General features: G+C 41.9%; 1 protein-coding gene across 1 annotated transcript in view; it reads right to left on the bottom strand.

Annotated features, from left to right (window-relative positions):
* The window catches only part of CDH20 (cadherin 20), a 98,115-nt gene that overhangs the window by 21,811 nt on the left and 59,519 nt on the right, over positions 1 to 16,785 (bottom strand). Inside the window, exon 7 of the mRNA XM_055559200.1 lies at positions 6,005 to 6,258. Coding sequence (XP_055415175.1) covers positions 6,005 to 6,258 — 254 coding nt within the window. The remainder of the gene's footprint in view (positions 1 to 6,004; positions 6,259 to 16,785) is intronic.

Genomic DNA, 16,785 nt, shown 5'->3' with positions numbered 1-16,785 from the left:
AATATATTGGGTTCAAAATTCCATTTAAAGTTGCCAGCGGGTGCAAACGAACCTATTTACAAAACAGAGGTAGTCACAAATGTAGAAAACAAACTGTGGTTACCAAGGGGGAAGGTGGGGAGGGATAAATTGGGAGGCTGAGATTGACGTGCACATTGCTACATATAAAATAGGTAACTAATAAGGACCTGTGTGTAGCACAGGGAACTCTGCTCAGTATTCTGCAATGGCCCGTATGAGAACAGAATCTAAGAGACTGAATATATGTATAGCTGATTCAGTTTGCTGTGCCGCAGAAAGTAATACAACATTGTGGATCAACTATAATCCAATAAAAATTAATTTAAAAAAGTTGCCAGCAGAATTCCCTGGCAGTCCAGTGGTTGGTTAAGGACTGCAGGCTCTGAGTTCAATCACAAGCCAAGTGCACAGCCCCCCAAAAAAGTTGCCAGCAATTGCAATCTGTATCTTAAAGTTGAAACTGGGAAATACTACCTTTTTGATGGCAGTAAGCATTTCTTTAGTGCCTTGTTTTTCAAACTGAAATCAATATGGTGGGTTATGATTACTGTAGAAAGAAAATGAAGTGGATATAGGTATGCCAGACTATTACTTACAGTAAGGGTAAATATTGATGGTAAAATGTTTGTTTCAGTATATATAAATACATACATATAGTTTATCCCTGTATATATGGGGCTTCCCAGGTGGCACTCATGGTAAAGAATCTGCCTGCCAGTGCAGGAGATGTAAGAGACATGAGTTGACCCCTGGGTCGGGAAGATCCCTGGAGGAGGGCATGGCAACCCACTCCAGTATTCTTGCCTGGAGAATCCCATGGACAGAGGAGCCTGGCGTGGTATAGTCCATGGGGTCAGAAATAGCTGGACACGACTGAAGTGACTTAGCATGCGCGTGCCTGTGTATATTATTTGGTAAAGCATTTTGTTTTAAGTGTGCATTTTTTCCTGTTGAGATTCAAGATGACTGTTCAGAGAACTGGGAATTAAAAGGTAAGGTGACCACTAAAGGCTGGAGAAGTTGGAATCATTTCAGTTGAAACTCTCCAAGTGTTGGGAAATTTAAATACATGATGCTTTCCTTTGCCTCTGACCCTGTTACTGTAGCCTGGCCCTGCTCAAGCATCTTACATATATTGTCTCATGTAATGTCAAAAACCTTGTGAGGTAGGTATTATTATCCCCGTTTCACAAGTGAGAAGCCGAAGGATGGAAAGATTAAGATGTTTGCCCAAGGTTGCACGGCTGAGAATCAAACCTAGGCGTATGAAAGCTGGGGGATGGCTTAGGGAAACAAAGCCTTCCCTCTTTTTGAAGATAGATGGAGCCATGATGGCCAACAATTGACTATTTAATAAAGAATAAACATGCCTACCAAGTTCATTTAAAATTAATTGGAGCTTTTTTTTTTTTTTCTTTTTCTGGGTGTAATTAGTGATTTAAAGTCTCCTGGCTCTTTGAAGATTTGAATTTATCTTAGAAAAAAAAAGCATTGGTTGGCTCCTGACAATCTTTTCTTTCAGCGCCCCCCAACATGAGAAAAGCCAGCCATTCAGCCCACAGAGCCGGAGCCCTGGTGGCAGCTCGCCCAGCGGCCGGCGGACCAGCGAGGCGGGAGGCAGCCTGCGAGGAACCCGCTCTCCGCACGCACACCTACGATGCTGCAGCGAGGGTCACAGAGGCGGGGGACACGCAGCGAGGGTCACAGAGGCGGGGGACACGCAGCGAGGGTCACAGGGGCGGGGGACACGCAGCGAGGGTCACAGGGGCGGGGGACACGCAGCGAGGGTCACAGGGGCGGGGGACACGCAGCGAGGGTCACAGGGGCGGGGGACACGCAGCGAGGGTCACAGGGGCGGGGGACACGCAGCGAGGGTCACAGGGGCGGGGGACACGCAGCGAGGGTCACAGGGGCGGGGGACACGCAGCGAGGGTCACAGGGGCGGGGGACACGCAGCGAGGGTCACAGGGGCGGGGGACACGCAGCGAGGGTCACAGGGGCGGGGGAGACGGAGTGATGGAACCAACCAACCGACAGGACGCCTGGCGGCCGCCTGCCGACGCTGCGCGGAGCCGCGGCGCTGCCCCGAGAGGCCGCGCAGGCCGAGAGGGCCTGAGGCAGTGAGAGCATGCTTTACTCTGAGCGGGGCACTGGGCCAATTTTCAGGAGCCAGGAGAACAAATGTAAAGGTGTAGACACAGATGGAAGATGAGGAAATCGGGAGGCACTGGTGACTTACGCGGGCGCCTTCCTTTCCCCAGCTAGAACGCTCCCACCTGCTGTGGGCCCAACAGGCGTGTCAGCCACACAACACTGCCTTGGGCGAACGATGCTGGTGTTCATCGGGCTCCCTGCTCGTTTACTTGGCTGAGGACATTCTCTGGATTTAGGAGCGGTTTGAAAGGAGAGTTTCATGGACAGGATCCCAAAATCCACACACACACTCCAGGAAAGCACAGAGGGCCGGCTGTTTCCATACCGGCAGAGCCTGTTTCAGTTGCTGAATGGTTCCTGCTTGCTAGAGATTCCTCAAGCATTTTTTAAAAATTTAGGTGATCCAGACATATCTTTCACGTATATATAACTAAATCTGGAGACTTGATTTTGGGTTTTATTAGTAAATGATGACCAGCTTATATGCCTGAACACACCATAACCTTTCTAGAAATGAGATTATAAAAGTCCTGATAATGTCACGTGTATGCCTATGGCTGATTAATGTTGAATTGTGGCAGAAACCAACAAAATTCTGTAAAGCAATTATCCTTCAATTAAAAATAAATTTAAAAAAGTCCTGATAATCTTTTAAAAAAGTTCAGTGACCTTTTATCCATAGCATTTTTAACCTGGGTGATGTGTTAATTTTTGGATGATTTAATATGTATTTTATTCTTAGGAATATGAACCTCATTTTTGGTAATTAAAATTTAGAAGATAAATTTGATAGCCAAGCAGCATATAACACATTCAAAGTATTTTAAAAGAAAATAACTTTTATAGGAAAAAAGGAGATAATGAGCAATTTGAGGAAAGATAACAGGAAAGTAATTTGCAGATGGGTTTATTAAGTGACAGCCAGAGATCTGACTTCTAGGTGCCTTCTCTCCGAGAATCCAGGATCCCCAGTGTTCTGCTTGGGCCCAGGGACCATACTTTGTTCCTGTGGGACAGTAGAGAGCCAGAAACTCTATCTGGCTGTGTGCATTCTGAACCTTCTTTCCAACCAAAATGCAGAGAGACGATTATCTCCAGTTCTGATAAGTGGAATTCTGTTTTACCTCTGTCCTGGGATGTTAGTCTTCAGCAGACCTGTGGCTGTTGCCTCGCTCGTGCCAGTCTCTCTCTCAAGGCCTAAAGTTAGGACTTAATTGACGATCCAGTGTTAACACTCCCACACAGGAAGCACAGGTTTGATCCCTGGTCAGGGAAGCTAAGGCTCCCGCAGGCCACATGGTACGGCCCAAAAGAATAAAGCCCTAGAGCCTTGCCCTAGAATAAGCCCCCTGGTCCCTGCTCCGGGCCTCCCGCCTGTTCACTCCTGGATTCCTCCTGACCGGGATCTATTGGACTAGACGGGCGCCTCACTGCAGATTACCCAATGCCAGCTGCCCCAGCTTGCTGGCCAACTGATGGTTTCCAACAGCTCATCACCTGAAGCAGCACTTTCTATTGGCAGACAGGATCCCTCATGCTGCGCACCTCCCGACAGGGTCCCTCATGCTGCGCACCTCCCGACAGGGTCCCCCATGTTGCGCACCTCCCTTTGCTCCATGCCTGCAGTGGATCTAGGCCTGCTGGTATTCCTCTCTGCTTCCTAGATATGTGTTGAGATAACGACCTTAGTCCTGAATAATGCATGTTCATGCTAGGTGTGTGTGTGTGTGTGTGTGAATTTCCTTTGTTCCTGACTGCTTTCTGTCTCTTGCTTGTCATTTAGTAGAGTGACTCCTGACAAAATCAAATTTCCAGTGCTTACCACTCAGGAGTCTATAGAGTCAGAATCTAGAAAAAAGATGTGGAATTATCCACTGGATATTCTCATTGACTCTTTCAAAAATAGGATCTGAGTTTTTCAACTGTTCTTGTTTTATTCAAACACTTTCCCTCCATAAAGTTTTATTCTCTAAAGTTTTCCCCACAGTTCTCTGATATGAGTTGATCAATCAGAAGATAGATAGGTATTCTTGGCTTTTGATATAAAAGTAATGTTAGTATTATAAATTTATAATAGAATTGGTTTCATTTCCTTATGTTGTTTTTTGGGGGACAATTTATTTCGAGGGAATGATGCTGAAGCTGAAACTCCAGTACTTTGGCCACCTCATGCGAAGAGTTGACTCATTGGAAAAGACTCTGATGCTGGGAGGGATTGGGGGCAGGAGGAGAAGGGGACGACAGAGGATGAGATGGCTGGATGGCATGACTGCCTCGATGGACATGAGTCTGAGTGAACTCCGGGAGTTGGTGATGGACAGGGAGGCCTGGCGTGCTGCGATTCATGGGGTCGCAAAGAGCCGGACACGACTGAGTGACTGAACTGAACTCATGATTTAACTAATTTCTTCCCATCTTATACACTTAAAAAGCTTAAGATTGAACTGTCACTTGTATAAAATTGTCATAACTTATAAAGATTCATTGCCTACTAAAAATCAAGTATCAGAATTGAAACAAGATAATTTTAGCTATTTTAATGCCTGAAAATGTAAAATGTTTGCTACTTGGTTAGAGGAAGCAGATTTCCCCCACTAAGGTTAATCTCAGGAGAGAACCGTCTTTATTAAGTGGCAAAAGTACATTTTCCTTCAAAATGGCACCTGGTGAGGGAAGTAGCAGCTGACAGAAAGGCCTCTGACAAATTGAGGTGTGTTTAAACTGTGCACTCTGTGCCAGCGCCTGAGATCCATTTGTGTGGCTTTCAACAATTAACGTGACAGATGGCCTCAAACAGCCTTGGAACCCTGATCTTTTGTGTCAAGCTTCAGAGGCTTGGCAGTTGCTCTGGAAGGTTCAAGTGTCAACCTGTCCACCAGCTGTTTGCTCTTTGGTTCCAGGGTCGATGGGAAGTGGCCATGGCTATAAGCGCAGCTCTCCGCCTGTTCTTGAGGGGGAAGCACCTAGGTTGGAATCTTGATGCTCAAAACATACCTTGGAGAGGCTGATCTGTAGGCTGACCATAGAGAGTCAGTCTACGTGGCATCAAAGCTGTTGACAACAGTGGGAGTTCTCTATGTCTGTTCTTTCTATAGTATATGGAAATATGTGTTTATATATGTTATTTTTTTCCATTTTTAAAAAAATGTCAAAGGTTCAGAAAAACTGAGTGTACGATAATCGCTGTTATATTCACCACTAAGATTCAACAATTTTTAATGCTTTGATATTCATGTGTCTGTTTGGCAACATCTGGGGTCTTTTTTGGGGGCCTCCCTGATGGCTCAGTGGGTAAAGAATCCGCTTGCAGTACAGGAGACACAGGAGATGTAGCTTTGATCCCGAAGTTGGGAAGATTCCCTGGAGCCTAAGGGAATGGCAGTCCACTCCAGTATACTTGCCTGGAGAATCCCATGGACAGAGGAGCCTGGCAGGCTACAGTCTATGGGCTGTGCAAAGAGTCAGACTTTATAGATTATTACAACTCAGGGGATGCTATGGTTTTTTTTAGCAGGTAGAGGCCAGAGACGCTGCTAAACATTGTAAAATGTATATGATACCCTACTCAACAAAAAATTATCTGCCCCTAAATGTCAATAAGGCCACGACTGAGCACTGATGGGTGTGTGTATGTGTGTTGCTGAACCAGTTGACAGGGAGTTGTAGTCATAATGATACTTCACTTCTAAATAATATGAAAAGAAGAAAAAAAAAGGCATTTAGAGAAAAAGTCTCCAGAGATGGAAGAAGCAAAAAGAAAAAGTGCTAGAAAATTAGATTCAAGGGCAGATTCTCGGATATAAGGCAAAGGTGAAATGTGTGGAAAAACCTGATTGAGTTGTTGGTCACATCCGGGTCCTTGGCAGAAATGATCTGTATGGTTGTCCCAATCGCCACATCTTCAGGTACCTCCACAAAATAAAAGCCAGGGTCGAACACAGGGGGCTCATCCACATCTTCCACACTGATGTGCACCGTGGTTGTATCTTGAAATGGGCCCAGGTTCAGAAACCGCATCTCGAGGTGAGGGTTGGCTCCCTCCACTTTTAAGGTGTAGCTTTTCTTTCTTTCAAAACTCAGGGGCTGAAAAGTAAGGACAGGAAGATTGCTTAGTTAGGTGCATATATGTCAAGGTTCTAAAGGATGGATGATACTGATGGCTGGCGGGTAGTTTCCCAAATGCATTAAAATGGTGGGAAAGAGGCAAGAGGAAAAATAAGTGGAAATTTTTCTTTTGTTCCATGGCTCTTGCAGGTTCAACAATTTGGGTAAAGAAAGCAAAGAGGATGGTAGATGCTTCAGAGATAGTAAAGCAAGCCAGCCTGCTGATGAAGAAAGCCACTGCACCCTAGGGAAGGCTGACTTTGACCTGTCTACTGTGTAATCTGCATGGTCATCGTTAGAAAGGCTTGTTCATTTGAAAAGGTGTCATGATAATTAAGAGTGAGTTTGAGTTCTGTTTCAGTATATCCAAGCAACTGAGGCCTAGGCTTTTTTGTTTTTTCCCTTAAAAAAAAAATCTTAAGTACAGAGACAATAGTGATCTTTTCTAAGAACTATCAGTAAACACCTCACGAAGGTTCTTAGTGCATTGTGTCAGATCAATATTTGTGTGTTTAGTTTATCATAGACAATCTCTTTTAAAAACCTGATCCAGTGCCTCATTTTACAGTTAAAGAAACAGACTCAGAGAGCTAGAAGACTGGTGAAAGCTGACGTGGTTGTCCGTGTCAGGGTGGAAAGGCTGCTTAAGACTTTTAGATTCCTCATTCAGGGCTCATCCACAAAAGTTTAACTTTGTCTAATAAAATCCCATCATGACATATAAATTTTTTGGCGCTTCCTTTTTTGAATCTCTCTCTCTCCCTTCAGAATATTTTATGTTAAATACAGCACTTCAAGGCAGAAAGTAGACTTGAATGCTATCTCTTTAAGAATAATCCATTTATGTTTTTTTTTTACACTGACAAAAACGTATAAACGTTTTAAGCAACACTTCAAAATATCATTAATAATTTTAAGAATCAGGGGAACTCAATTCTATATAATAATTGCAGAGGATAGGAAAGCAGTTCCTAAAGCTTAAAAGTCACATGCCAGCTTAAGTGGTGACTTAGCCTTTTTTTTTTTTTTTTTTTTTTTTTTCATAAAATATGCTGCTGCTGCTGCTGCTAAGTTGCTTCAGTCGTGTCCGACTCTGTGCGACCCCATAGACGGCAGCCCACGAGGCTCCCCTGTCCCTGGGATTCTCCAGGCAAGAACACTGGAGTGGGTTGTCATTTCCTTCTCCAATGCAGGAAAGTGAAAAGTGAAAGGGAAGTCGCTGAGTCCTGCCCGACTCTTAGTGACCCCATGGACTGCAGCCCACCAGGCTCCTCCATCCATGGGATTTTCCAGGCAAGAGTACTGGAGTGGAGTGCCATTGCCTTCTCCGAAAATATGCTGCATGTCAGCACATTTCATGTTAGAAAGAGGCAAGTGTCTATTTAAGCAACTAGTTTGCTTTTGAGAAACAAACAGCAGGAGAAATTGCTTTAACTAAATTCATTATTTTCAAGTTCTAACCAAGGTTTTTGTTTATTTTGTTGCTGTTGTTCATTTACCACTTGTTCTGTATTTAGTACCATAGGTTGTACTCTTTGTTTCTTAGAGTCCACCGTTCTCATCTGAACCAAGGAGCCATTCCTACCAGCCTCCTTGGCTCCAAAACTCCTAGTCAAAAGACAGGGTTTTCATAAACAGGAAAGTCTGCCACTCAGGTTTCAATAAATCTGACGGAATAGATTTACCAATTTATTTTATTTATGCTACTCTTTTAAGTCTAAACATCTGTATTTCCTGGTAATTGATTAATACATTGAATTCTTTCAGAATTCTATCCCTATGTAGAAGTGACCCAAAGTGGACAATGATTGTTTATGTTAGGTTTGAGCTAGGTAAACTATGTTGTTTCTGTAATTTTAAGTCATTTTTCTAATTTGGCATGAATTTCATGAAAATTAAGATGTAATTTATATACCTTAAAATTCATCTTTTTTAGTGTAAAGTTTTGCAAGTTTTGAGAAATGTATACAGTCATGTATGTGTTTCCTATGATAATTAATATACAGAACAGTTCCATCACCCTGTTACCTCCTGACCAATGCTTCTTTGTGGTCAAATCCCACCCTTGGCACCTACTGATTTATTTTGTGTCCCCATTACAAGATTGTCATATATATGCAGTCATTCAGCATGTAGTCTTCTGAGTCTGGTTTCTTTCACCTAACATATGCATTTGAGATTCATCCATGTCTTTGTGAATGTAGAGTTTGTCCCCTTTTATTGCCAAGTAGTATTCCATTATATGGGTTTCCCAGGGGGAGCTAGTGGTAAAGAACCCACCTACCAATGTAGGAGACATAAGAGACCTGGGTTTGATCCCTGGGTTGGGAAGATCCGTTATATGGATATACCACAGTTTATCCATCCTCCATGTTGTTCCCAATTTCTGAGAGCTATGCATGAAGCCACTAGAAACATTTGTAGACAGGTTTTTGTGGAAGCACAGGTTTTCACTTCACTTGGGTAAATACCTTTGAGTGGGATTGTAGGAGTATATGGTAAGTATATTTCTAACTTTATAAGAAATTCCAAACCAGTTTTCAAAGTGGTTGTACCGTTTTGCATTCCCGCCAGGAGTGTATGAGAGTTCCAGTTGCTCCACGTCCTTGCCGTCGTTTGGTTTTGCCAGTTTTTCTGACGTTGGCGTCCTAGTGGGTGTGAGGCGGTAGCTCACGGTGGTTTTGATTTGCATTTCCCTAACGCCTAATGATGTTGAGCACCTTTATGTCTTCCTGAAGAGTTCTTTGTGTATTTTATATGACAGTCCTTTATCAGACAGGGATTTGCAAATACTTTTTCTCAATCTGTGATTTGTTTTTTCACTCTTATCAGTGATGAGAAGAAACTCTTAATTTTGATAAAATCTCATTTATCACTTTTTATTTTGTAGATTGCGGTTTTGGTGTCATATCTAAGAAATCACCTAACCAGGGTCACAAAGTTTTCTCCTATATTTTCTTCTAGAAATTTTATAGTTTTAGTTTTTTATATTTAGGTAGATCACCTACATTTATTTTTATAGGTATGAATCAAGGTTCTCTTTTATTTTTTTTTGATAAGACGTCCAATTTTTCTAGTACTGTCTGTTGAAAGACTACAGTGAGTTTTTAATTATTGTTAAAATTTCTTTTTAAATAACTTACTTGAAGTGAAGTGAAGTGAAAGTTGCTCAATCCTGTCCAACTCTTTGTGACCCCATGGACTATATAGTCCGTGGAATTCTCCAGGACAGAATACTGAAGTGGGTAGCTTTTCCCTTCTCCAGGGGATCTTCCCATCCTAAGGATTGAACCCAGGTGTTCCCCATTGCAGGCAGATTCTTTACCAGCTATGCCACAAGGGAAGCCCAAATAAGTTCACTTTAGTTCGGTTGCTCAGTCGTGTCCGACTCTTTGCGACCCCATAAATCGCAGCACGCCAGGCCTCCCTGTCCATCACCAACTCCTGGAGTTCACTCAGACTCACGTCCATCGAGTCAGTGATGCCATCCAGCCATCTCATCCTCTGTCGTCCCCTTCTCTTCCTGCCCCCAATCCCTCCCAGCATGAGTCTTTTCCAATGAGTCAACTCTTTGCATGAGGTGGCCAAAGTACTGGAGTTTCAGCTTTAGCATCATTCCCTCCAAAGAAATCCCAGGGCTGATCTCCTTCAGAATGGACTGGTTGGATCTCCTTGCAGTCCAAGGGACTCTCAAGAGTCTTCTCCAACACCACAGTTCAAAAGCATCAATTCTTCGGCGCTCAGCCTTCTTCACAGTCCAACTCTCACATCCATACATGACCACAGGAAAAACCATAGCCTTGACTAGCCGGACCTTTGTTGGCAAAGTAATGTCTCTGCTTTCGAATATGCTGTCTAAGTTGGACATAACTTTCCTTCCAAGGAGTGTCTTTTAATTTCATGGCTGCAATCACCATCTGCAGTGATTTTGGAGCCCCCAAAAATAAAGTCTGACCCCTTTTCCACTGTTTCCGAAATAAGTTACTTAGTCATTTTTATATTATTTAATGTTATTGTATCCCTTAAGTAATTTTATTGCTTAAGATTTAAAGAAAATGTTGCCTTAATACCTTAAACTTTAAATTGCCATAATTGATATATGAGTTTGACATTTCTCTCTTGAAAAGTTTTTGTACTTGTTTTTACATATTTAAATAATAAATAAAAGAGTAGAAATGTCTGAGACACCTAGTTAAATTCAGGAAATTTCCTAGAGTCGGAGCACATAAAAATGAAGTCATTGTATCCTTGAAAACTGAGTAATGAAAATTATGTCAGAAAATAGTAATGCAGTTCCCCTCAGCAGAATGAATCATTCCCTCTTCTGCCACAGCACTTTGTCTCACTTTCTTTCTGTGTTAGTTGCCTTCATGATACTAAAGGGCAAAGACTATGATTTAGTCAGATTTTTATTCCCCAGTGCCTGCTGCTGCTGCTAAGTCGCATCAGTCATGTCCGACTCTGTGCGACCCCATAGATGGAAGCCCACCAGGTTCCCCCGTCCCTGGGATTCTCCAGGCAAGAACACTGGAGTAGGTTGCCATTTCCTTCTCAGTGCATGAAAGTGAAAAGTGAAAGTGAAGTCGCTCAGTTGCGTCCGACTCTTAGCGACCCCATGGACTGCAGCCCACCAGGCTCCTCCGTCCATGGGATTTCCCAGGCAAGAGCACTGGAGTGGGGTGCCATTGCCTTCTCCATCTCCAGTGCCTAGGGAGGGCTTAAAACCCCAAAATGTTGTTACATTGTGTAGTGCAGAAGTTTGTCAACATATTAACATGTACTAGTTGAGTGGCAATATATACAGATGTTTTATTGCTATATTTCAGTGATTGAACAATAGAAACGTATTTGTATTTTGACATTTTGGGTATAGAGTTGCTTCTGCAATTGATGGCACCGTGTACCTTCTGTGGGGGGCGGGATGCAGCGGCAAACCTGGCCAAAGTCATCAATGCTGCACTGCATTTGAGCTCTGTGTGTGTTGGTAGTACGTGTGTTGAATTTTGCTGCCTTCTAAAATGTCTTTAAAAAGATTGTATTATGATTCAACGTTGAGACAAAAGTTGCCGTGTAGGAAAAACGACATGGAAGGAACAGCACTGGTATTAGTGAGGCGAATGCGTCTGTGTTTGCAAGAGCTTCTCCAGTGACTACAGACCGAGGAACAGGGAGGCACTGCACCAGTAAAATTGGCAGAGTTCTGTTTTGTGTGTGATATCTAAAACAAAGATGAGAATTCATGGCACCTTAGGTTGGATAAAATACAAAAGTTTTCTGCTTTGTGGCCTCAGAGGGGAGTGGACTGGAAACAATTGTTTATTGAATGCTGGAAGATGGCAGACACACTGAAGACACAGATCAAGCTCATACACAGAATAAAGAATATTCTGAAAATTATATATTTCAAGTTATCTTTGAAGCATTTAAATTAAGAGACTGAAAGTCAATTGACTGATTACTTGAAAGCCAAAAAGACCCAAGGTACTGAGTAGTAATCAGTGTGGTTTTATGAAGATCCAGTTCTATCAGTTCAACTTAATTTCTCTTTTTGAAAAAGTATGTGCTGTTTTAGACAAATAATAGTCCTGAGAGAAATAAATCAAAAGCAGAACTTCTGTTTCCATTTTACATGACGTTATTAATGATAAGGTAGGAAGATGGGTGTGGGTTGAGCATCTGAGTGACTGTTGTTCCCAAAGTGTAGACTGATTGGTCAATAGCCTAAAGTATTTATTATATTTGACTTGTCCATCTACTCAACTTATTGACCTCTTTTTTAATTCCAGTTTCTGACACCTCATAAGTTCAGAAGAGAAATCCAAGTGACCTTGGCAAAACTGATAAATATTTTGATTAAACATGGATCTAGGTTTAGCAATGACATTGAAAGACAGTGTTCTGTCTTGCAAAATTTAATCTTTTCTCCAGGTAAAGGAGCTGGAGAAGCAACATTTTGAGATTCCTTTCAGATACAGCCATACCACTGGGATCAATCTCAATATATATAAAATTGTAATAGTTAATATTTTTTAAATTAATGGCTTACAGTAAGGTCTAAGATATAGTCTAATAATTTGATAAATATTAATGGTATTGTGTTGCTATTAAGGGCGCTTCCCTGGCGGCTCCGCCTGTAATGCAGAAGATGGTAAAGAATGTGTCTGCAGTGCAGGAGCCCCGGCTTCTCTCCCTCAGTCAGGAGGATGCCCTGGAGTAGGAAAATGCAACCCACTCTAATATTCTTGCCTGGGAAATCCATGCACAGAGGAACCTGCTGGGCTACAGAGTTGAACTAAATATTATTTTAAGATACAAAATAAAATTTAAAATATACTGAAACCTCAAAAATTCTTTATTTGATTGCTTAACTTTTTAAAGATAATTTTTGCCTTTAAAGAGACAATAATTATCCAAAACTTTGAACTTTTACCTTGTTGATAGTTACCAGTCATGGTGAGCAATATATTATTAATTTATAACTTGAGGCATGCCACATAGGGGGAACCAGGGATCACACTGTCAACATCCATTGGATCATTGAAAAAGCGAAAGAATTCCAGAAAAACATCTACTTCTGCTTTATTGATTATGCCAAAGCCTTTGACCGTGTAGATCACAACAAACTGTGTAAAATTCTTCAAGAGATAGGAATACCAGACCACCTCACCTGCCTCCTGAGAAATCTGTATGCAGGTCAAGAAGCAACAGTTAGAACTGAACATGGAACAAAAGACTGTTTCTAAATTGGGAAAGGAGTACGTCAAGGCTGCATATTGTCACCCTGCTTATTTAACTTCTATGCGAAATGCTGGGCTGGATGAAGCCCAAGCTGGAATCAAGATTGCCAGGAGAAATATCAATAACCTCAGAAACACAGATAACACTATCCTTATGGCAGAAAGTGAAGAAGAATTAAAGAGCCTCTTGATGAAAGTGAAAGAGGAGAGTGAAAAAGCTGGCTTAAAACTCAACATTCAAAAACTAAGATCATGGCATCCAGTCCCATCACTTCATGGCAAATAGATGGGGAAACAATGGAAACAGTGAGAGACTATTTTTGGGGGGCTTCAAAATCACTGCAGTCAGATGGTGACTGAAGCCATGAAATTAGCCACTTGCTCCTTGGAAGAAAAGCTATGACAAACCTAGACAGCATATTAAAAAACAGACATTACTTTGCCAACAAAGATCCATCTAGTCAAACCTATTGCTTTTCCAGTACTCCTGTATGGATGTGAGAGTTGGACTATAAAGAAAGCTGAGTGCCAAAGAATTGATGCCTTTGAACTATGGTGTCAGAAAAGACTCTTGAGAGTCCCTTGGACTGCAAGGAGATCCAACCAGTCCATCATAAAGGAAATCAGTCCTGAATATTCGTTGGAAGGACTGATATTTAAGCTGAAACTCCAATATTTTGGCCACCCGATGAAGAGCTGACTCATTTGAAAAGACTCTGATGCTGGGAAAGATTGAAGGCAGGAAGAGAAAGGGACAACAGAGGATGAGATGGTTGGATGGCATCACCGACTCGATGAACATAAGTTTGAGCAAACTCTGGGAGATGGTAAAGGACAGGGAGGTCTGGTGGGCTGCAGTCCATGGGGTCACGAAGAGTCGGACATGACTGAGCGACTGAACTGACTGACATAATAGGGGGACATTCTTAATCTTATCATACAGTGACTTTGTATTATTATTTCTAATGACCTTTTATAATTTTTATTAATCCTCAAATAATATGAATAAAATAAACTGCAACATTTAAATTACATCCAAATTTATATGATGATCCCAAAATTAATGTCAGCATTTTGCACAGTTTTGAGGTCATTGTGTGCCAGTTACAAAGATTTCTGGTTGGAGGAATGCTGGATATATCTGTTCTTTTGCTGTACTTGATTACACTTTCAATAAATACAGGACAAACATGAACTCTTCCCTTCGTTCCTTCTAAAGCATCATTAGCTCTATGGAACAGTATAGAATAAGGTTATTATTAAACACATTAGCTCATGCCACAGTCTGTTATGATTTCATTGCTTTTGTCAGGGTCATCAGTGATCTCCATGTTCCTAAAGTCTGTGATGGTTTTCAGTGTACGATGTCCTTTAATGGCATTTATCACAGGCAGTCACTTTATTCTCTTGGAAAGTGTCTCCCTGCCTTCCAGGACACCGCAGTCTCCTAATTTTCCTCTGCTTGCCTGGTCTCCCCCCCTCAGTATCCTTGCTTGTCTTTGCCCTCCCTGACCTCACCACGTTGGGGTGCCACAGGGCTGACTTCACTGCTCTCTTCTCTAGTGATGCTCAATCCCTTGGCATATTATTATTTTCTTTTACTTGTTTTAAGTACCATTTATGACTCTCAAATTTATATTTCTCACTCAACTCTTCTCCAAATTCCAGACTCCTATAACCAACAGCAACTATATATCTCCACTTCGGTGTCTAATGGGCATTGCAAATGCAACGTGCCCAGAACTGAATCCAAATATTTCCCCGTCTCACTTAGTACCAGCTCTATTCGCTTTGTTGCTCAACTGACTCCTCTTTTTCTTCTTAACAGATTGAATGAGGATGTGAAAGAAAAAGAGGAGGACTGTTAGTCCTACTTTCAAAATATATTCAGATTCTGACCACTTCTCACTGCCTCCATTCCCAATACCCTAGACCAAGCCATCATCCTCTCTTAGCTGGATTATCAATAGCACCCCAGCTGGTCTCCCCATTTCCATTATTGCCCCCTTATGGTCTTTTCCCAGCACAGATCACACAGTAATTATTTCACAGCAGAAGTCCAACGATGTCACACGTCTGTGAAAACCCTCTGGTTCTCCACTTCAGTCAGCGTCCTTCTATCTGCATACACGGTCCTAACACAGCCCGGCCCCCTTGTGCCTTTTCTGACCTCATCTCCTGCTAGTGTCCTTCTCGAACCTTAGAAAGCCCCTTTCTGTTGTTGAAATAAGCCAGGCCTAGTGCCATCTCAGGGTCAGTGCTCTGGCTGGCCCTTTGTCTGGAACTCTTTAACTACGTGTTCCCTCATCCACAGGGCTGCCATTCATGGCTCTCACCGAGAGTCATTTGTGGGGCTCCTCCTAGGATTGTGCATCGTCAATCTGCCCAACTCTATGCTGCCACTCTGCCTACTTTTTCTTTTTTACAGATATATTTAGTCATTTGGCTGCACCTGGTCCTGGTTGTGGCCTACGGGATCTTTGGTTGCAGTACGTGGGATCTACTTCCCTGACCAGGGATCTCTGCGTTGGGAACACGGAATCTCAGCCACTGGACAACCAGGGATGTCCCGACTCTGCCCACTTTAAGTCTTTGCATAAATGTCACTTCTATATGAGGCCAATCCCAAGCATTATTAATTTTGATTTGATGAAATTAAATTTGAAGTCATGTTGACTCGTCTGATCTCACTCCCTCCTGCCCAGCATTTACTACTTTCCAATATACTAGTTTATTGACTTACTTGCTTTTTTGACAGTCTTCTTCCCCTTATAGAATGTAAATTACAATAAGGCAGAGGTTTTTGGTCATTTTATTTACTTTCTACATTAAATGCAGTGCCTGGCACATATGTAGGCACTCAACAAATGTTTATTGAAGAAATAATTTAAGATATCTTGGGTTTTAAATGTATTTGAAATAGAAGAAAAGGAAGATTAAACCAATACTTTTTTGAATTAAAGTTTTAACATCCTGATATATTTATTAGGATGTTAAAACTTTAATTTTATTAGGTTCTGTCTTTCAGCTGAGTATATACATATGTGCTTTATGCCACAGAATTGATAGCTTACATTCAGGAAATGTATTAACTTACTATGAAGCAGAGAGTTTCAAGTGGTGACATCACTCAGCAGCTATGCTTGATAAAGCCTTTCCAAGTCTAGTAAGCATCTGTGGGTCTTTACGTAGCAATTAAAAAACCCCTGCCTGTTATTTATTGATTGATAATAATAGGATAGTTTGCTTGATCTGATCTGATAGTTTACTGTGGTCAAAATGAGGTTATTCGAATGCAGATATTGGTTAAGTCATTAACATTATTAGGGAATTAAGCTACAACAGGTTTTTTTTGTTTGTTTTTTTTTTGTTTTTTTAAAGTGGCTAAGTAGTGAGCTTTTTCATGCTGTTCATGGGATTCTCAGGGCAAGAATACTGAAGTGGTTTGCCATTCCCTTTTCCAATGGACCACATTTTGTCTTGGGCTCATGGGCTCCAAAATCACTGCAGATGGTGACTGCAGCCATGAAAGAAGCTTGCTCCTGGGAAGAAAAGCTATGACAACCTAGACAGCATATTAAAAAACAGAGACATTACTTTGCCAACAAAGGTCTGTCTAGTCAAACCTATGGCTTTTCCAGTACTCCTGTATGGATGTGAGAGTTGGACTATAAAGAAAGCTGAGTGCCGAAGAATTGATGCCTTTGAACTGTGGTGTTGGAGAAGACTCTTGAGAGTCCCTTGGACTGCAAGGAGATCCAACCAGTCT

The sequence above is a fragment of the Bubalus kerabau genome, chromosome 21 (assembly GCF_029407905.1).
Source record: "Bubalus kerabau isolate K-KA32 ecotype Philippines breed swamp buffalo chromosome 21, PCC_UOA_SB_1v2, whole genome shotgun sequence".
Taxonomy (NCBI): domain Eukaryota; kingdom Metazoa; phylum Chordata; class Mammalia; order Artiodactyla; family Bovidae; genus Bubalus; species Bubalus kerabau.
The sequence above is the reverse complement of the archived record's forward strand: the minus strand, read 5'-3'. Positions and strand labels throughout refer to the sequence as shown.